This window comes from Rhinolophus sinicus, chromosome 17 (genome assembly GCF_057876585.1).
Source record: "Rhinolophus sinicus isolate RSI-liver-muscle chromosome 17, RSI-T2T, whole genome shotgun sequence".
Classification (NCBI taxonomy): domain Eukaryota; kingdom Metazoa; phylum Chordata; class Mammalia; order Chiroptera; family Rhinolophidae; genus Rhinolophus; species Rhinolophus sinicus.
The window spans coordinates 38,254,272-38,277,109 of NC_142517.1; the positions used below are offsets into that span (position 1 = coordinate 38,254,272).

The 22,838-nt window shown below is 39.3% G+C and overlaps 1 protein-coding gene across 5 annotated transcripts in view; it reads right to left on the bottom strand.

Moving 5' to 3' along the window:
• PLD1 (phospholipase D1) overlaps positions 1 to 22,838 on the bottom strand; it is a 181,779-nt gene that overhangs the window by 52,442 nt on the left and 106,499 nt on the right. For 3 of the 5 annotated variants that reach the window (XM_019735181.3, XM_019735163.3, XM_019735145.3), the window contains 7 exons: positions 18,730 to 18,840; positions 16,305 to 16,505; positions 15,017 to 15,230; positions 14,314 to 14,427; positions 6,343 to 6,471; positions 5,481 to 5,599; positions 3,920 to 4,033 (listed from right to left, as the gene is read on the bottom strand). In XM_019735181.3, the coding sequence (XP_019590740.3) occupies positions 3,920 to 4,033; positions 5,481 to 5,599; positions 6,343 to 6,471; positions 14,314 to 14,427; positions 15,017 to 15,230; positions 16,305 to 16,505; positions 18,730 to 18,840 (1,002 nt within the window). The remainder of the gene's footprint in view (positions 1 to 3,919; positions 4,034 to 5,480; positions 5,600 to 6,342; positions 6,472 to 14,313; positions 14,428 to 15,016; positions 15,231 to 16,304; positions 16,506 to 18,729; positions 18,841 to 22,838) is intronic. The other 2 variants (XM_019735154.3, XM_074327921.2) reach the window with 1 other exon arrangement.

A 22,838-nucleotide genomic window follows, 5' to 3' on the forward strand; every position in this document is an offset into this window, starting at 1 on the left:
TGCCCAGTTTAATAAAAAGGATTATTCCCATGTTTTGATTCTAAATTGATGCTAATTTGTCATCAGTAATCTTTGACTTTAATAGGCACGTCAAATGTGCTCTGTCTAGGTTATTTATCTTAAGTGGTAATGGTAGCATTCAAGAAGCTAGTTTGTTCTTTTTAGGGAGAAAGGTTTTTTAATATACTCTGTGTATAAGCAGTTTCAGAATCATCTTTTCCTCCAACCCCTGTTCCCACACGTTCTCCTGCTACAACTTTTCTGGGTGCTCTTGGAAGGCTTCTGAGAATGCCCAGCACTGAGGGGAAACAGCCAAGATTATTTTAAAAGTGTCGGTAGAAGATACTTAACTACACTCTCAAGTTTGGATGGCTTTCTGAGAAGCATGAATTCCTGTTGGTGGGGGCAGGCCTCCTTTGCATTGGCCACAGCGCTCCTCTCCTTAGCTGGCTCTGTCAGCCTTTTGCAACAGCTGTGCATAATGGCTGGTGTGGAATTCCCACCAAGGATGACTGGGCCCAATGTTTTTCTATTTAAAAAATTAAGTAATTTGGTTTCCTTCTGCAGATGAAAGAATAACATGACTTTTATCTATTAATAACTTTAAGAAACGTTTTTTCTCGCCATTTCAATAAATAATATATGGTATAAAGATTTTGTACCCAGAACTAGCCTGGTGACCCATCCTGAGAAATGTCAACGTCTTCATTGGAAACTTTTGAAAACATTAGGGAAGCTTGAAGGTTGCAGTTAATATTGATATTTTCAAACTAGTGCATTCTCCTAAGTGCTTTGCATGGACTGGTTTATTTAACCACCATCATGCTATAGACAGATATTATTATGATACCTGTTTTACCAATGAAGGAAATACAGACAGAGAGGTGAAGTAAGTTTCCCAAGGTTACACAGCTCGTATGTAGCAAAGCTGGGATTTGAATAGTCAAACTCTAGAACTGCCTCTTTCCCTTGCTACATGATATTGCTACTTTTCAGTGAAAAGAGCAGCGTGTGGTTTCTAAATTATATTATGAATAAACTGTGTTGACAATTATGTTAAAATCTGTATTAAAAAGAATAAACCTAAGGAGGAATTTTATTAAATTTCTCAACTAAGGTGTGTTATAGTTATCTGACTATTGCCACATGATAGCTGAGAGAGTGAAAGATTTGAAAATATGACAATAAACCTTTTGAAAATTAAGTAACTTACATAGCCAGGTCCTAGCTCCCTGCACCCTTCTGGATTCTCCAGAAAACCAGGAATTGGACCAGATTATTACTTTCGCCCTCTAGGCACTGACTTACAAACAGGAATGTCCAGAAAAGATGCATAGTGTTTAGAGCCAATAAATACTGTGAAGTGGTGAAACAAGAATGTGGTCAGAACTTTACCAAAAGGGAGAAAGGAAACAGAGTTTTCTTTTTTCAGTTTCTGTTCATCTCAGACTTTCCTGTCTTTGAAAAGATGCACTGCTTTCCCACTGTTTTCACAACTGGAGTTATTTCAGCAGTTCTGAAAAACATCAACTGGTAACCAGTAGAGATCCAGGTTTTGTGAGGTCTAACACTTTTAAAATTGCAAGGGAATCCATGTTAAGAAAAAGAACACTAATTTACAAATACAAAATTAGTATATGCTAGAATTACTGCAACAGCCTCTTGTCTCCTTGCTTTCATTCTCTCCGTAGTCTCGTAAGTTCTTCATATGTATAAGCTTTAGGTTCCAAAGTGTGTTTGTTCAGAGAGATGCAAACAGACATGTGACAAAATGAGAGATCCTCAGTGATTTAGCTTGGGAAATTCTCACAGCATATTCACCCTTAATGAGTTCATGACACACATGAGCATAACAAAGGACTAAGAAATCCTATTTTTTTAAACATCTGCAAAAATGTTTCTGTCCATGGGAATCTTTTTCCGTAGAATAGCTGTTAGCATTTTATAGGCAAAACCCAGTTTGGGGAACTCTGATCTAGGTTAATGTTCATAAAACATTCATCTATCACACTTCTTACTGGATAAAAAAAAAAAAGTTCCAAAGTTCACTAACACCTCCTAGATCAGGCCAGCACTCCAGGACCTTCGGCCGTCAAAACATCATCTATCACTCCTTCAAGATCAAATGGTTCACTGCAGTTATTCCACCATCGCCTGAACATGCAGGCTTATTCCTTAGAGAGGACACCCAGTTCTCTCCCTCTCATTTGCCGAGCTCTCCCAGCCTGCCGGTCCACACTTTCATGCTGGCATTTAGTCCCAGACCACACCTTGCAGTGTTAACTGGATTCTTTCACATCACAGCTTTCTCTCCCCCAGTTAACTATGTTTTCGGAGGCAGAGAACTCCTTTTCTGTCTGTACTCTCAGCATCTCAGTGTGCAGGGATGACTTCACTGGACAAACAGGCGGCACTTCATAAACGTATGTTGATTGAATAAATGAATTAATGAGTGAGTGAGTCTTGGTAAACATCCTTTCAAATTAATTGGCATTGTAGGTTCCTGGGTCCAGCCCACCTGGGCATATGAAGGATGAAGACATACGCATATAGGAGAGGACACTGATCTAGCCCGATCTCTAACACAACAACATCCAGTGATGCAGAGAAGGCAAATCAAGGGACATGCAGAATATCTGTCTACCTTACCAGGGTGGCAGGATGAAAATATGTAAAACAGGGCTTCACCAACAAGCATTAGAAGACGTACAGATAACAACACTGGGATAAAATGTTCTTTGCCGATATAATTCCCAGCAATGCCTTTTCCACAGATGCTTAATTAAGTACCTGCTAACTTTGATAAGTTGATCATATTTTAAATCTTAAATTAAATTCTTTTGTTTTTTAATATCAAGCCTCCTATTTTATCTTACATCATGGGTAGTTTTTCCCTTCCAGTAGAATAAAATTAAACAGGTTCATAAAATATTAACTTACATATGAACGCATAGAAATATCCCTGTGCCTCTAAATTTAAATTAGTTGTCTCCTTTAGCCTGGAAGACTAAGGATTTGCTATAGGTATTTATCTTAAGTGGTTTATCTTTCTGATTGTTCTATTATTTGACTTACGGTCTGAAATGTCTTTTTCTTTCTTATATACACACAATTCTACTGGCACATAGCACAAAGTAACTGAATGAGGCATTTCATTTATATAACCATATTGCCTAGAGTCCATGTCCAAATTGTGTAAATCCGTATTAGTGTTTTCAGTAGGAGACTGCTGCATCTTTATTTAAACAATACTTTTGATGCTGACAGTGATGACTGAACAAAAGGCAATGCCGAAAGCGCCCCATCCCAGGTCTGTCCTTGCATGATCTCAAGATATTTGAGCTGGAGTTGGCAGAGGGAGCTAACAATGGACTAGAGTAGGATTTCAAGCTCCACCTCTATCGATGCTTTGACCCTGGACAAGTCTCATAGCCCCACTGGGTCTTAATTCCCTTATTTGTCATTTGAGATGGTTGGACTGGATGCACCAACATTCTGTGACTCTACTAAAAGACCCTCTACACGGCATCTGGTTACTTAGGAACTAAAATTAGACTGAATTATAACTAGCTGCCTAGACGCAAAGTTTCAGCCACATTCCAGTGCTTAACCAGTGTCAGTCCCTGGTTTACTGTGGATCATGTTGCTAGGGTCATTTCAAAAGGAATTACAGGACAAGCCTTTTCTTGACTGGCTTTTTCTTCTAAGGGTGTGCATTTATTATATTTATAAAAGAGTTTTGAAAAGACAAATTGAATACATTTAAATAGGAAATCTAATACTAAATTTGAAAAGGCCCATTAGGATTGCCTTTGGAGTTGTCCTTATTGAAAAACATGAAGCTAGTGCAATAGGCATTTAGTCCAGTAAGAGTCATTTTACCCAGCAGCACCTTGTGAAAAAGAAAAGCCAGACTGACCTGTACGGTAGCATGGACGGACCCAGGGACTTGATATTTCAACTCATGGGCTGTTGTCTGAGACTTTGGAAGCAGAAATGGATACGAAAGGGACCGATATTTTTTTTTCATAATCTAAAATAAAGGAAAACCGGTTAAAAAAAAAAAAAAGATTCAAATGAGAAAACAGTTCCATTCTTCCCTACTTTGTGATTGCAAAAGAAATTCAAGTCCATTTGAAATAGAAAGAAAAGTGTTAACAGTGGATGTTTCTAGGTGAAAAGGCAATAGATTATTATTGTTTTCTTATTATTTGCCAGACAGAGAACTCCTTTGTTCCTTCTTCACCTTTCATAGGGAGCACGTATTGCTTTCCATTTTTAAAGAAAGCTTAAATATAATCTAGCGATATGGAGGAATATAATTACAAAAATGGAATTATTGTTTTGCAAACTGATTTTTTACTATGTTGTAGATATCTTGCCATAGCAATACAGTAGTATATATCATTTTTTAATAACTTCATAGTAAAATGGTATGGAAGATCACAATTTGTTTTAAAAATTCCTCTTAATGGACACTTCAGTTACTTCGTATTTTATTTGAATTATTGAAAGCAATGTCAAAATAAATTACTTTGTTGGATTACTTCTTTAAAACCAGAAAAAGATGTTCTGAGTCAAAGGCTATACACTTTTTAAAAAGCTTTTCGGTGTTGTACCAATTTTACCCAGAAGCAGGGGATAAGAATATCAAAAATACCAAACCCTATTGCAAATATTAGTAGTGTTTTTCTACCTTTGCTTATCTAGTAGGTTAAAAGTAATATTACTCTGTTTATTCACTCATACCCCCTAAATGTTTATCAAAGACATTTCCATTATTTCTAAGAATTCCCACTATTTATAACGCTATGTAAATGAAAAATAAGGTGAGACTCTAAGTTGTTGATAAAACTCAGTCTTTTTCCAAATCATCAGGGAGAATAATACCTCGTCATCATTTAACGTAAATAAAATGGAATGTTAATAATACCTGGTTGACAGGCACATAACTTATGAATGTTAAGTCAAATTCTGCAGAGTAATGAAGGCATACAACAGAAGACCCAATCTGCAGAAGAGAAAAATGGCTCCCTCGTCTCATCCTGCTCCCTGTGCTCAGAACCCCCTCTCAGAAGCCTCTACAGTACAAACCCAGTGCAATGCCAGAACTGGGAGCACTTCAAAGTCTGAGGTCTCTCGTCTAAACAAGGCCTCCATGCTCCAGGTGACTATCCGCCCAGGGCAGATGCTTCATCAACACTGAGTGTCCAAGATGTTAAAAGGGTTAAACCCACTGGCCCTGATAGTAGCATCTATCTTTCTGCGCTCTGAATCATCTGTAGCATAAAAGTTCAGGGGCATTTTCTTTTTCTTGTGCCCAGAAGCCCAGGCGCTCTGACAAGCAGGCACCTAACAGCAGATGAAGAACACAACGGTGGCCACCACAGCAACCGCTTCTTGCTAACTCTCTAGGTTTCTCCTCTTCCAGACCTGTCTTTCTTTACATAGACTGAATCGTGATAAAACCATCCATGTACCTTTGTGAAGTTCCAGCGCTGGATGAAGTGACGTGCCACGTCACGAGCTGCCTTCCCGTGGACCACAGAAGCAATGTCATGCCAGGGCATCCGGGGAGTGGAGTGCCTGTCAATGAAATCTGCCCAGGTGCCCCAGGCAAGGATCATCACTAACTTCTGTGCCAGGGACAGAAGCCACCTGACCCCAGCGCTGACCCCAACTATAAGTAAAGGCAACGTGGTACTGTCCACTAGACGTATATTTCCTGGCTTGGGTGAAACAATATCTTCATAACCAATGGACACATAGATAGATCTCACATTGAGGAACACAGTCCCTCAGGCATCCCCCTCCCCAAATATGTTTCCATGGCACTGAGTATTAGATAATCACTAGACAAGGCAAGATGTGAATTGGTACAAATTATCTAAGGCTGTGTACTTGATATTACTTTTTTTTGCCCTATTGAAATAATATCAGGCTACGTAAGCAGTGCCATCTCTATCTCCTCTTATATATAGAAGCACCGTGATAATCTGAAAATATGTCATTTTAATGATGGAAAATGAAGATGGTAAGCAGAATAGATAATCAAAGGAAGGGTAGCGTCTTTTGTAGAATTACAGATTATTACCCCAAATACCTGCCTATATAAAACCTGGAGGTTTCAAACAAGTACCCTCTATTTCAATGTTCTTTTCTTACTGTAACTATGAGAAATCCTTAATTATATGACTGAATCCTAGTCTCCAAACTTTTAGCAAATATTCAAAACAAAACAAAGGAAAACAAAAGACACTCGATCATGCACTCGCATACTTGTTGGGATGTTGCCCAGTGAAAGACTAAATATAAGCAGCCACCCACTACCATGGTACTCACCAGCAAAAGGTTTATCAAGCTGAACCCAGTCTTTGAAGACGAAATTGCAGTAGTCCTTCCCATGCCAGAATCTGGTTTCCCCGTGCAGCTCTCCCATGCCTGTGTGCAAACTGCGGACCGAGCCCGTGTCTGTGAATGGAGCAAGACTCACTCAGAGACTGTGGTTCAGGCGGGCCCCAGGAAAGGAGGCTCAACTCTCATTTGTGAAAACACCTAAAGACTTATTAACTTTTCTTAAGACTCAAAATTAGGGCAGCACATGTCTATTCTATCTGCGGCTATGGACTGACAATGTTTTATAACTCTCAAGTTTTTATTAGGGGGCAGTTGGGGCTATAACCAGGTTCATCATGGGACAATGAAATTCAACATTCTTATTCTTACCATCCACCAGATCACTGGAAGAATGGATCACAGAGTTAACTGTGAATAAAGAACTTGCTAGGAGGGACTATCAGAGAGCAGTAAAGCCAGGTCAGGTAGAGAAACGTGAGGTGTAGAGGCCATAAAGAAGTCACGCCTTTCTCTTTCCTCAACCAATATAAGGAACAACTACTACCCAATTCTTGTTTTCTGCGTCTCAAAAAGAAAGAATCTCAAGTTTGTAAACAGCCGACATTCTAGCCCTGGAATTGGCCAGCTCAGGGACACTGCACTTCACCATTTTGGGTCAGAAATCCTTCATGTGTGAAAGGAAGAATTTGGCCTAGATGACATCTAGGATCTTTGGGGCTCTAACGTTCTATATTTCTAAACTTATAAATAACAGCCAGAAAAATTATTGCAACAACAGCCAGAAGCTTATGACTACATAGGCGCAAAAGCAGCCTGCTACTGCCACATTTCACAAAGAGCTTTCCTGGGAACAGTTTTATTCAGGGGCAAACACTTTGACTTAAATCGTTTGTATGTTTATGGGCTATATTGACCACAGAGACAACTAAGCAGGAAGACCAGCCGAATTACAAATCACAAATGCAGCGCTTGGCACAAAAAAAGCACTTAACAAACAGACATGGGATGCAAAAATATTTGTTGAGTGAATAGATAGTACCACATGCAGTAGCCAGTGAGAGTACGGAGCTGGTCCCCCGACCACCACGCTGTCCCAGACCTGTCTTTCTACAACGCAGACTCCTTGCTTAAAAGCTTTCTAGGATCGCCTGTTGCCTACAGGGGGTCCAATCCTAAGGGCTCAGTGTACACAGAAGTCTCTTCCCCAACTGGTGCCAAGCTCTCTCTCTGGTCCTTGCTCTTCCCCATACAACCCAGGCTCCACATGCACCATATTTCTCACTGAGGTTTGACAGCCCTGGTCTGTCATGTCTCTGTGCAGTTGGCACATTACTCCTTCTGCCTGGAACGCTTGCCCCTTCCTCTCAGGCTGACCTCCTCCTCATCCTTCAAGAGCCATTTCACTGTCACCTGCCCTGGGGACACCTCCCAGCTCCCAGTAGGGACAGGCTGTCCCTAGTAACTGCTGTAGAACCATTTCACAAGGACGCTCCCTCCCCACCCGCCACAAGTCTATAATGTAAATTGCTCAGGGGTGGGGAGTGTATCCCATCACTGCCTGGTGTAGGACCTGGCATTCAATAGGCAATCAATAAGTATTTGCAGGCGAAAGTTCCTAAACAATCACCCCCCACACTACTAATATTCTATCTCAAACTGAATGATTAACCTTCAAAGGTTATTACAATTTTCTATTAAAGAAAAATGTCATACCGCGCTAAAGATTAACAAAACTAAATGTTAAAAATAGAATTCTATTGACTTCTCCCAGTAATTTATTTTCCTGCTCTATAAGACTGAGAGAACAAAGTACTGGCGGGTCTGTTTGCTCATCTGTCGGCTCGTTAGTAAGCCTGGCACTTTGTTTAAAAAAGGAAAAGAAAGAAAAAAGGGACAAAGAATGAGATAAATAAGGGGTCAAATTCCAAATTGAAAATATACTGTCGTGCAGGACAGCCTGGGGGGTCTCTGCTCCCGCTCCCCACATAAGAACGCAGGATGTGGTGAGGCCAAAAAGGAGCACCCACGGAGTCATAGGTAGGGGAGTCATACCACTATAGTCTCGCTGGAGGCTGGATTCACATGACGTGAGACCTGCTGTCCGCTTTTCTGTCAACTGACCGACTCTCCTCAACTCCCTCTCGACTCCACTCCCCAATGTAGCCGCAGCAGTTATATTAGTGGCCAATGGCTCAAGGGTTACAGTACAGCTGACAGCCAACTAGCCACAGCTGATGGCCATCTACTACCCGAGCCAGCACCTTTCCACATGAGGCCGAGAGCCTGGAAACTGCTCTCTGGGGCTCTGTCCCCACATATACATATGTATATATAGTATATATAAAATTTGTTTTTGTCAATTGAGAAATTCTCAGCTAAAGTTTTACATATATACACATACACTTGTTTAAAAATTAACTTCTACCTGATAATCAGTTATGATAAGAAAAACAAAACCAAGGAAATTCTTAGTCTTAGAAAATTATCTTGGTACTAATTGTATTCAACCTGCTCCTAATTCAAATCTGTTTTTGTTTTTGGTCATGGCCTAAACTATTCCATAACGATCAAGGTCATCCTAGGAACAGATAAAATATTAAGGCAAAAGAGCCAAATACTCCGAGTTACTGAGATTACCGCTCAGAATCGCGCAAGCGCCTATATAAAAAGAGAGGGTGTTTTACACCAGCAATGCTGACCTGAGGGGTTCTCACTAGTCAGTACCTGGTTCACAACTGATTTCATAACTGCACCTGCCTTGCCTTTTGGTACGGGATTTTCATGCCAGTTTTCTGCAATCCTCATTCATCAGTGGCGCAGACTCCGGCTGCTAACGTTCATGAAAACGGTGTCTTCCTGCCCCTCGCCCAGTGTCTTCTGGCTTTGGCACGTCCTCCTCCATTTTCTCTCATCTCTTGGCTTTCAAGGCTGCATTCCCCTACCATTATTCCAACCCATCTTCTGGATCTTTCCTCACTCCTCCTCCCTAACAAGGTTTCCCCCCAACTTTCGCTTAGGTGTACCCGTCTAGCCCTGTCTTCTCTTTTGGGCTCTGATCTACAGCCACTTCTAGTACCTCACTTGACTTGTCTACCTAATTGTCCTGCCAGAACTTTGAAATCGCATGTCACCCGAGAATCATTAGCATTCCCACAAAATCAAGGCTTCCCATGAGATTTCTGCTTTCTGTTTGTAGTTCTTCAAGTTCAAACCTCACAATCACCTTTGGCTCCTCCTGCTTCCCTGTCTTCTCTACCCACCTCCTCATCACCACTTCCCAAGTCCTACTGAAATTCTGCTGGTTGTTCCTTTGGAAAAAGTCTGTCCCATTCGCTTCATTCTCAGGCCCTTTGGAACAAGCCAGTCAGGCTCCCCGTGTCTCTAGTGTAACTTAGTAAAACGCTTAACCCTTCCGCTTGCCCACCCACCTTTCATCCCCTTCAAATCACACCTCCACCCCGTAACCCCCAGAGATTCTCCAACATTTCGTTGATGAAGTTCAATGTCGCAAGGCCCTCCATACACTGGTACAGCTATATCGCACCACCCCAATCTACACAAGTTAATTAAACTTTAACCACAATTCCAAACCCCCAAAGCTCTGAAAATCCAATGGTTTTTCACACCTCATTTATTAGCAAAACCTGACCTGAACTGACAAGCGGTTATTATCTTTATTTATCCCACTTGGTGTTGCACAAATATAAACGATTTACTTATAGGGTATTCCCTGAACCCTGCAACGAGTGTAACATAACATAGAGTATAGGTATTATATTACCTTTCTAAAATCCAGAATCTTTTAATTTCTGAACCACATATGACCCCCAGTATTTTGCATGAAATGGTAGACCTCTATGTATTTACTACATTCCACACCTAGGTCTGAAATAAATACCTTTGGAATTTCCCGTATCTGTCCCTTACAATATAATATTTACCTGGAATGCCAGTTTTTCCCCTTCTTAGTCTCTGTCTACTGAATTTCTGCGTATACTCAAGGGCTTAATGAGTTACATGTTTTTTGAAATCTTTTGGTTTTGAACCTTTTTTGGATTTTGGCATTGTGGTTCAGTATTTACATTTGTGGAGAAGGTTTCACCAACAATTCTTGTCAGTAGGGTTATCGCCCCCTGATAAATTACTAAGACACTAGGTTAGTAAAATACTTAAAACTGACACTTATCTATTAGATAATAAGCTCTCTGACAACTGAAAATAAGTCTTATACATTCTATACCACTGCATACCTGAGAACAGAGTCTAAAAACAACTTAACCTACTATTCACTGTCCCTCATGATTAGATATCTAACTTTGAAACACCTGTCTCAACTAAATTGAGACTTTACCCCCCTCAGCCATATATTTAATCTTGCGTAAAAGGAAGAGCTCAGCAAACAGTCCCTGAATATAAGGAGCGTAAAATTCCGTCCCTTTAAAATAACATCGTATCAAGCAAAGCAATGTCAACTTGAAATTCTCCCTTTTGCAACATAATTAAAAAAAAAAAATCTTGAAGATGGCTGAGTGATTTTGAATTTAAATACATACTACAGACATCTACCATGGTTACTAATGACATTTAAGATGGTGCGATTTTTCTACCGGAACAGCTACAGTGATGCTGCATGCACTCCATCATGACTTCTGCATGCCACCGGGAAGGTTCACTAAAAGCCCAATTCATCACGACCTTCGGCACGCAAGTGAAACTGACATGGCAGAGAAGCTACTCCACTTCATATCCTCAAGAAAGGAAGTTATTAACACAAGCAAACATTCCGTTTCAAATTTCTAATGAAGAGTCACTCTATGCTTAATTTGGGTTTCAAGCCCTACGCGTACAAGTCAATATCAGTTTAAGTCATTACATGATTTAAATGTAGAGCTATGTATGCTCTTTAAACTTCCTTTATTATTAATAGTAGAATCTTACTTTTTTTTTTTTTCAACAAAAATGCACGCAGAACTCCAATATACAAAACGATACAAGCAGGATTGTTCTGGTTGAATCAGGTATCAACAGAGGTGGGAGGGCCAGGGGCCCACATGCTCAGTACCCTCCTCGGAGCCCCTGAAAAACACCAGGGTCTCAGGAACAGACTTGTGCAAAGTACTGCTCCACCAGAAGGACTCAACTATCCTTTGGCTTCCCTTTTTACGGAAATTCATTTTTTTCATATTAAAAATTTAAATTTGTATGTTAATGTAGTTATTGGAAAGATTCCTCTAGCTCTCATATCCCACACTCAGTACATTAGCAAATGCCGCTTCACCTAAAATGTATTCAGTATCTGCTGGGTCACTACTTGCCACCCCGGTCTGCTCTGAAGAATGAGCCTGTAAAAATGTAAGTGAGACCTTGTCTGTCCTTTGCTCAAGGCCATCGGATGACTTTCTATCTCACTCAGTTGTAACAGCCAAAATCCTTTCAAGAGCTGCAAGCGCTTACACACTCCCCAGCCCTCTCTGACTCTGCTGCTGTCATTGTCCACTAACCCACTCCATTCCAGCCACATTCCTGGGACACAGCAGTCTCCTCCTGCCTCCCAGACCTTCCCTGGCTCTTCCTCATGGTGGGGACACCCTGCCCCCACACCTCCTCTATCCTCAGTCTTCTCTTCCCTTTGATCTCTGTTGAAAACTCTCATTAGAGAAGAATTCTCTGACCACTACCGTGTTTCCCCAAAAAGAAGACCTAACCAGAAGATAGGCCGTAGCATGATTTTTCAGGATGACATCCCCTGAACATAAGCCGTAATGTGTCTTTTGGAGCAAAAAATAATATAAGACCTGGTCTTATTTTTGGGCAAACATGGTAGATATAAAATAGTAACTGCTCCCCTCTGCTCTTCCCCCTTCCCCTGCTCTATTGTTCTCCATGAGAATTCTGACTACCTGCTATATTGTGTTTGATGAGCTATTTATAGATACAATTCCCATCCTTAACCTCCAACTAGTTAACTGAATTTCAGCTGTTTTGTTCACTACATCCTTAGTACTTAGAAGAGTGGCATATTATAGGAGTTCAATAAACACTTTTTTCACGAAACAAATGAATCGTATATATTTATTTGTCTATCCCCACTTCGTTTTTAATGAGAGCACAATTCCCTCAAGGGGATAGCCACTCATTACGTTCTTCACCATCCCCCTACTCTTGGATATTTAGGGTAATTACTTTTTTTTGTCTCTCTCTCTGTCTTAATAAAACAACGCCGCACTAGACATGTATCCAGTTTATTAGGGAGGTTTCCATCGGCACCTGAAAACCACTCACATTAGTGTCCTCAGATCACCTTGCTCAGCCTGACGTGGGCCTGAGTTACCTCCTCTGCTCAGCACCCGGCTGGCATCTGCCTTCCCACTGGCCCCATCCTGCTGTCAGCAACACACCCACTCGGTCGGCACTCAGACCCTCCACATCAGGGTTTGCCAGCCTCCTTCCTCCATCTCATTTTCAACTTTAGTCCTAAAGTAGCAAAGCCACATGTGGAATCATAAAGCACTGCCTGGAACTGTTTCCAATCCTTTCCCTTTCATAATTGCCCTTGCATTCGCCCCTGACCTGGCTCTTTGCATTACCCGGAGGCTTCCCAGTTCCTGGCTTAGGGCTTGGAAGGTCCGCTGAGCACAGGAATCACTGTGAGTTGTCCCCGAGTCCACATAGGCATCAAGTAATAGCTGGATGCTAAATAAATAAAATGTCTCCTCAGTCTCTTCCATTGTCTATTGTATACCCATTTTATGATTTATAACATGCAAATTCACTTAACAGTTACATTGGAGCTTTAGTTCATTATATATAATCAGTTTAAAACAAAAATAACAAAAAAACACAGGGTCCCTAGACAAAAGAATGCTAGGAACCACTGCTCAAAGTCCAGGGCAATTTATCAGGTTCATTAGCTCCTGCCAGCCACAAGTGACTCACATCCAGCCATGTTGGCTGGGCTCTAACTCAGTCATCTCCTAAAGAATACACCAGAACAAAAGGTCAGGATGTAGTAATCTACTTTTCTGCTAAATCACAAATCTGAATCATGAACTCTGGGAGGCTGATAAACTGGAACTTCATGGCCCAAGTCACTTATCACCTCTAACCCTGAACTACCTCATCTGTAAAAAGAAGATAACACTATTCCAACCAAGCACCACAAGGGCTTGGGGCAATGACCAGCAGAGTTTGCACACCATAAACCCTAGCTTGTGATTTTACTATGTTTGCTATTTATTATGATGATTACTTGTCCCTATATCTGACCCACTGCCAAGTCCTCTTCATTCCTACCACCATAAATTAGACCTGATTAATGTATTCTTCAAGTATGTGATTCTTCTTCACAAAGGTTATCAGATTACAATTTTTAAAAATTCAGTCAGAGCACGAAACCTCTATTCGATGATCATCAAGATTTTTAACTAAATAAAAGTCCAACTCTTTATTTCTGTCGGGGAGTCCAAATGTGACTGTGGTATAGCTTCCTGGTCTCATAACACAGATGCATCTCCACCGAATGATGTATTTTCTAATATTACAAAGCACTTGGTGCTTTCCCATTGCAGCAGTGTTGCTCCACTCATTTCCTTCACCTGCAATGTCTTCCTGCCCTCAGCTGCCCGATCAAATTACTTCCAAACCTAACTCCAATGTCTCTGTGCCATGAAAGTCTTTCTGTCTCCTCACAGAGAAGTCCTCATGCCTTCCACAGAATGTCTACGACAGCCCTGAGCAGCCGGTGCCCTGCACTGCACTGCTATTAGGTGAGGTTTTAGCTCAGTGCTGGAGTGTAGGTTCATGCGGGGTGGGACTCTTGTGTACTCTCCCATGCTTTGCTCTCAATAACATGTGTGGCATGAAACTGTGTGAACAGAAAGCCAATCCAGAAACACACTCTGCTCATGCAGCAACAGCCAAAGCCTAAGCGGGTTCCATCGCTTCACAGTCACTTACCAACATTAGGTCTAGCGAGTCCCTGCTCAGAATCATTGGAAGAGCGAAAGAGTTTCAAGTGGGGTTTTAAACCATGGATTAAATTCTGACGACTTCTACAGTGATTACAGTAACCTGGAGAAAGTTGAGAGTTCTTTTTTTACAAAGAAATATGTTTGTATATATCAGGTTTTGCAAACTGGAAAGCATGTGTGATCATGGTTAATACGAGGCAAGGGTACAAGATCAGTCACAAATTCTGTGCAACAGAAAATTACAGGGATTTTAAGGCAGGTGTAAAAAAAGAACAGTACATTTATAAGATGCAAAATTCCCGATGTTTGAGGATAAAAGCTTGATGTATTTCTGGATGGGAAGAGAAATGAAATTTCTTCTATAAAAACTGTATAAAGTGTTCTTCATTCTGTTCTTTTTCCGTTATAACTTGGCACTATTGAATAAATGCTTAGTCATTCTGCTACCATCCAAAGCATGAATTGTGGTTGTTAGGACTACTTCTGTGAATAATCAATAAATCTGTTCTAAAATGAGGCCAACAAAGCCATGAGATGGCATGATGTTGACTAAGGCACTCTAGTGACCTTTCGGCATGGCTCATTTTACTCCATTATTGAAAGACAGGTTCTAAAACCAGGAATAGAGTTTCTGGCCACGGGGGAACCGAGCATCGCCGAGATCGTTTCCAGCAAAGACGAGGACTTACTGGAGTTGCTGTCAGCGCTGCTGATGCTGTCCGTGCTTTGCATGTGGTGCCTCTGCAGCTGCCGATAGAGGCTAAATTTGGAGAACCTTCTGGACTTTCCTATTCCTTTCAGTTTTGAATCCGTGTCATTAACACTCTTCAGGATGGGCAGCTTTTTAGGAGATTTGTTTCTATCTTTGAGGCTTAAGGATTCCATAGACTCTGATGTTTCAGCCTAAGAAAATTATTAGAGGGAGGGATGGGTGGGGGAGGGGAGAGAGAGAGAGAGAGAGAGAGAGAGAGAGAGAGAGAGAGAGAGAGAGAGAGAGAGAGAGAGACTGCATAAGATACACTGCAGTGTGGCCCTTTAATTCCAATTAGGTGACATGTAAAGTTGGCACGTGACAGAAGCTCCCTAACAGACACCCAGTAATGCGTGAGGTCAGCCACAGGGCAGTGGGGAATTCTGGGGAGCTGTTTAAATACTACCAAAGGCGTACCAGGCGTGCCTTTGTCGTTCTCCTTTAGGGTGGCCAAACTCTTGACATTTCATACCAATTAATCTTTTTATCTCAAATACAATTACATACGTTACCTTCATGGTTGAGCTACTGAACTTCTTCCTCTGATAAACATCAAGTAAGCAACGCTTTTTCTGTCACTTACTCTCCCTATTACCTATTCACTAAATCTCTATTTTCCCAGAAAAGTCACTAACATATCCATCAGTCAAATGTTTTAATCAGTGTATTGATATTTTGGCAACCACTTGAGCTGAAATAATAAATACATGGAGCTAGGTATATAGATATTTTGGCAGCTCTTGATTTGAAAGGTAGTTTGAGAAGTTATTAACTTCCTGCTCTCAAACAGAATTTCTTAGATGAGTCCAGATTGACCTATCCTATTTTTTACACGTCTTGAACTAGGAAGATTCCAAAAACCTTGGCAGCTATCTGTAACAAGGCTGCTTATTTAACGTAAAGCCCAAGTGCCACATACGACTAACGAACTTTTTTTCAAATAGGACATAAATCTTTAATTTATATGGAAAACAAAGGAGCTGACGATGAGATAGCCAATTGAATCTGTCTCCTCTTCTTACAAGAAACAGAGACTAAGAGATGCAAAGTTACAGAGTTGTCAGGTGGTCTTTGAAACCAGGGCTATCAATGTGTGACTCAATGGTCCTTTCTCACCCAGGGATATGCCACCTCCCACTCACTCAGTCAATAAGCCACGCTGTCAGACACTCTTACCCAAAGTGTGTCCCTTTTATGCATTTCTGTAAATGTTGAAAACTACTTACTGCGAGGGAACCCAGAGATGGCCCCGTGGTGACGCGCTTCACGCTGCCCACGTCCGTGAGCCTGTGCTCGTTGTCGTCCCACCTTCCATAGGCCAGGTCGATCCCACCCACAAAGGCCACCGACTGGTCGATGATGACAAGTTTCTCATGATGAGCCCACAGATAGACACTGGACGACACATGATCTGGGTGTCTCATCACCTTGGGAGCAAAAAAAAAACCCACATGTAATATGCTTTTTCTTTTTTTTTTTTTTTTTTTTTTTTTTATTAATTAGTTTCAGGTGCACAAGACAAAGCAAAACTTAGACGTTTATCATTTATATCCATCACACTGTGTGAACCCCCCTCCCCCCATCCACTATCCCTCTGTACGTTCCCAAAACCTCTCACCTTCCCCTTATCCCCACCCCCCCGCCCCTCTAGCAACCCTCTGTTTTTCCTCCATGTTTCCAAAACTGTTTCTGATTAGTTCATTCACTTATTCTTTTCTTTAGATTCCGCATATAAGTGAGATCATATGGTATTTGTCTTTCTCTTTCTGACTTATTTCACTTAACATAATGTTCTCTAGGTCAATAATATGCTTTTAAAACTGTCCTTCATATTATATAATAAAATAGGTCTGTTTTCTCCCCCTAAATAGCATTTTCTATAATTCAAATACCAAAGTGGGCTCTGTATACACCAAAGAAAATCCCCAAACTTCTAATTTTATTCTCCATATTTAGCAGAAGACTCCTAGTTACTTTTTAAGCCGCCCCCATCTCTATCCATACTATATTTTGGGGCAGCTGCCATTTAGCCCGAAGTTTGGTCACATAGTTCAATAAAAGTCAGCTCAATGAAATAGCCGATTCCCTTTTCCCCCTCTAAAAGAATTATATCTGGTATTATTTCTTAAAATACTCTAAAAATTTTTAACCAACATCTATCTCTGGCAAAATTTTTAATAAATATATTGATATTTTGGCAGCCATTGAATGGAAATATTAAGCATATGGATATAGATCTTTTGTCAGCTCTTGATTTGAAAGGTACTTTGAGGAGTTACTAACTTCCTGCTTTCAAATGGGATTCTCTCTAAATGATCCCAGACTGACCTATCCTAATTTTGTATGACTTTAAGTAGAAACATTCCAAAAACTTTGCATAGTACTTTTTTTAATAACACATTTCTTTATTGTGGTAAAATACACATAACATAAAATTTACCATATTAACCATTTTTTAGTGTACCATTCAGTGGTATTAAGATCATATTGTGTCATCATCATCACCATCCATCTTCAAAACGTTTCATTTTGCAAAAGTGAAACTCTATACCCAGTACACATTCACTTCCTATTCCCTTCTCTCTCCAACCTCTGGCCACCACCATTCCACTTTCTGTCTTTATGAATTTGACTACTCTTGGCATCTATTATATAAATGGAATCATACAATATTGTCATTTTGTGACTGGCTTATTTCACTTAGAATAATGTCTTCAAGGTTCATCCATGTTTTAGCGTGTCAGAATTTCCTTCCTTTTTAAGCGTGAACAATATTACATTCTATGTACATAGCCATCCATTATTGTGAGTGAGATATTAAAGTGTCCACCTATTATTGTGGAACTGTCTATTTTGCCCTTTAGTTCTGTCAGTGCATGATTTATATATTTTGATGGTCATAATTAGGTATGTAAATGTTTATAATTGTTTTATTTTACATCATTAAACCATTTGTTAATATATAATATCCTTCTTTGTCTATTATAAAATTTTCTGATTTAAAGTCTATTTTGTCTGATATTAGTATAGCCTCTCCTGCTCTCTTTTACTTACTATTTACATTTAATATCTTTTTTTAACCAAGTGAAATGTATAATTGTTATATACTTTAAGCCTGGTAGAGATGTATTGATTTATTGTCTGGATGTATCTCAATAACTGGGCAATACTTATTGATAGGCTTTATGTCTTTGGCAAAATATCAAATAGCTTTTTTCAAATGGCTTATCATGCTTATTTACTTTATTAGCATTATATACAAGGTGCTAGTAAGAAAAGCACTTTAAATCCTAGAGGAGCTCTCTTTGTTGCTATCAGTATTCACGTGATGCCACAGGGAGATCACATCTCAGAGTTTCCAGGATAATCTTAATGAGGAATATGGGAACTTGACATGTCTCTTACACAGTAAGACAACGCTAGGAAGTGTGTTCTTAGCTAAATTATCAGGGTAAAAGAAGCTGACTCCAACAATAGGGGAAGTATAAGAAGGCATGCTATTTTGTTTGATTTCTGAGAAGGCCACAATACTATTTATTTAAAATATACATTAGGGAATACTACAGATAACCACTGTTCAAAGCAAAACATAACTGAAAAAGTACAGACTAATAAAGCAGACGCATGGTTCAGCAAGATGAACCTTCATACCTTTATGTTGGGGTGTAGACGAATTAAGGTCCTCTTGCTGTATTCACTATTGATTCCAAGAGCAAGTTCCACCTCTTTGTAGAGCATTACGAAGATCCTCACCCCCTGTTGCTGTCACAAGAGACAACATAGGAAGGAATGAGAATTTCTGCAGGTAGATTATGATTTTCTTTTTCTTCTTTCTGTCTGTGCTTTCTTCTATACACAAGTGTAAAAAAAGTATTTAATGAAAAACACAAACACAGAAAGGTAAAACATAAATGTATTATTAAAATACAAATATCAGAAATAAAAATGTATCTCCCTTCCTAGGACTTGTCATATCAAGAGAGTGTCACTCTATTTGACCAATTATAGTCAGAAGGTTGAAATTGTAACCTCAACTACTAAAAGTGTCTGATACTGCTATACCTGCGAACATTTCCCAACACTTGTAATTATGGAAAACTTTGGCCTGATTCATATTACAGATTTAGGCTTTTCGTTTATTTTTATTATACTTCAATTATTAAAGTAACACTGATTAAAAAAAACTCTGATGCAATAAGTTATACTAAATATCCCTTAAATGTTTCTGGAGGTGTTTTGCATAGAATATTTCTTTATTAAACGATTATTTAAATGGAAAAAAAACATTTCTTAATCTTTAAAGATAAATGTGTTGGTTCACACTCTTAACCCATAATTAAATGATGAATGTCTATTTCACTAGTGAAATGAATTCTTCAGAAGTCAGTATTTCTAACATTCAAAAATCCGTGAGTTTTAGCAGTAGCACACAAATTAACACTGATCCACTTTTAGATGCTGGACCCAAGAAAATAGGCCATTGTAAGGGTCAAATTAAGTCAAAAGTGCCTGGTAAACTTTAACAGATTATACAAATAGCATTTACTATGAATATTAAGGATCAAAAAGACAATGTCCAACAGCTGGTAGTATAAGAAAAGTACGACCATAACATTTTCTTTTCTAGTTCTGGGTGGTGACAAGGTTTTAGCCTATGCTAAACCGCCCTACCTCTGAATATCCCTCCCGTTCTCCCTGTTCACTCAGATGGTTCCCCCTCAACATACAGGTCACAATGTATTCCTCCAGGAAACTCAGCTTCTTTTATCACTTTTTAGGTTTGCAGCCTCAGTATTGCTGCACAGTTTGCAACATTTTAATTTGAATTCTCTATATCCAGCAGCTCTGAAAACATTTTGAAACATACTGCATACATGCTAGATAATGTATCTACACCCAGGCATTTAATATCCCAGAGATCAAAGGCAAGAATTTTTCCATAATACTTTCTGGCGTATTAGTGATGCAGGCATATGGTGACAAAAAATAATTCAGTTGTAGTATAAATGAATAATCCATGATAATTAGGCATTGTTCATAACGGAAATCTAAGTCACAAATTTAAGAAACCTTACTGCGTTGACACATCTAATTTACAATAGCTGAATATTTTTGCAATGCTATAAAAATGTGAAATAACTTTGGAGTTAATATTTTTAGGTTGCCGGATGTAAAATAGTGGAGTAAACCAAACACGTATACAATTCGCCAATATTGATCTGCTGGTATTAAGAAGCATTATTTTGGCCCCTACAGCCTTATAATAGCACATCACTTCAAAATACTATCTTGCTTGGTGTACATTTCTGTATACATTTCTGGAGGGACATACTAGATTTATGTGCTGGGCTGCATTAGGAAAATGTCAGTACCAGAAGAAGACACACTCTTGCTCTTAAAAAAAAAAAAAAAAAAAAATGGTAAAAATATATATATATGTCATTCTATTTCTCTGATTAACAGTCTATTTCTCTGACTTTTGGAACTTGCTTTTTATGTTATATTATAATATATTGTATTATATTATATTATATTACTATTGCTTGAGGAAAGCAGTAAGGACGTGAAAGTATAGGCGAGAAGAGAACAGCTTAATAATGTCTCATGGCCTGTGAGTGCTCTGCAATGAACCACTGATTGAGGGTTTTAAATGCAAACTAGAACATTATTTTTCTCCTCTATTATTCATATTTACTTTGAATATTGAACACTTTTGAATGCTGCACTGAGTAACAGTTACAAAACAACAGCCTCCCATGGAAAGATATAATACAAAGTTTGAAATCTAAAATTTCAGCCTAAATTATAGAACATTACAGCTGACATCTTTTATCATGGCTCATTTGTTTCAAATGGATGAAATTCTACTCCTCAGGCTTATGAGATTATTACTCACAAAGGACAGTAGTTGCAAATTAGGAACTGGCCTAAATCTTACAATTTTCCATTTACCTGCATAACTAATGGATTTTTTGAAATGAGATGTTAACGCTAACAGATGGCATTATTACCCTCCATTTATTAACACCTGACATTTTCTCCTATACCATGTATTTTCTCATCGAAATAAATTAACTCTAAAGGAAACAGGGTAGAGTCTTTTTAGCTTAAATACAAAGAAATGACTAACAAGGAAGCAATTAAAAACAAAAATTTCATTTTTATGCAGTCGGGTTTATAATTATTTACTTACATCTATGTCCACAATAAACAGTTAATTAGTGACAGCATTTCTGTGATAACAAAGCAATAAATTCCTCTTCTTTTGATCAAGGTATTACAACACTATCATAAACTAAACTTTTATAAGGGCAAAGGAGAAAATGTTTCTTGGGAACGAAGGCATTTGCTGGGTCGTAACAGTGAAGGCTTATACAAATGGTGGAAATGTTTGTGCAAAATGAAAGTCAAGTTAGAAATCAAAGAGCTGATGTTAATTCTGTCATTTAAAAAATACACTTTTGAAACATCTAATGTTTTTCCAATGCCTTTTAGTGACCCTACAGGAAATCACTTTTGCTTAGAGAGGGGAAGTAGGCGAGCAGATGGCCTGGAGTTGACTAAGCAATTATCAAGTTTCGTACCTCTGTTGAAGTTTGTTTAAGTCAACTAACCTGAAGGTTCCACAGAATAAACTTCATGGAACCTGACTAAATTTCCAAAGACAAAAGTTCTGTCCTCTTTTCTAATTAGTTTTTAATTAAGTAGAACAGAGACAATAGGAGTTTAACATATACATAATACACGTGGATACAAGCAAAATAAAAATGTTTCATGGTTGAAATCAAGAGACTGTTTCTGAGCCGGGTTTTTCTCTGATTGTTCACAGTAACTGTGGCCAAAATAATTTTCCAGATGTAACCAACTATGTCCACTGCTTGAAGCTTATACAGCCACAGGATAACTGTTCATTTCATCCCTTGTCATGTACTTCTGCAGGGGATGCAATATTTTGGGAAAATGAAAGTAAAAGTGACAAAGAAACTGTATCCTCGCCATAGCAATGCAGGCAGCACTGGGATGTAAGAGTACAGCTGCTTGTGTGCCTTTTTGCTTTTTCTTTTCTTTCTTTGCTTTTTATCAGTTTTGTTTAATGCACACTCCTCAAGGTTGAAGATCCCTTCCCTGCCATGCCTTTCTAGGCCCCCCACTTTGATAAGATCCCCTTTGATCTGTGTGGAATTGTGATTACTCATCTCACTTGACAAGCTGGGACACCTTTCCCTCCTATTGCTCACTGATTGCAGCTTTAGGGTGCGCCTTGTGGAGCGGGACAGTAAGAAATTAACCTGATAACAGAAATTCCCTCTGAGGACCTAAACATGTTTCTGTAAGTTTCCAGGTTGCTGCACTTGAAATTTCTTCTGGTGCAAGCATCATCAGAAGTATCACATATTTCTAAGGTTGAAATGTACAAATTGGGTCCAGGGATACGGTCACCATAACTAGGACGCAAGTTTTCTCACCTCTTAGTGCAGTAAATGCCAAACTGTGGAAAACCCTGGGATGCTGATTTGAGTTGTAAACACTCTCTGCCCCTCAAGGCTGGCTTAGACTATTTTAAATGATGACATTGCATATCAGAAGGCCAATGAAACAGGAAAATATCAACTTGGTTACAACCAGAGAAACAAAGTATTCTGTTTTTTCCCTAATAAACAGCCATTTGAGATGTTTGCCTATATGTTGGCTATGAGGCAGAGACACTAAATTCCTTCCAAAAAGACTGCACAATCAGATAGAAGAAGAAAAAATTATTT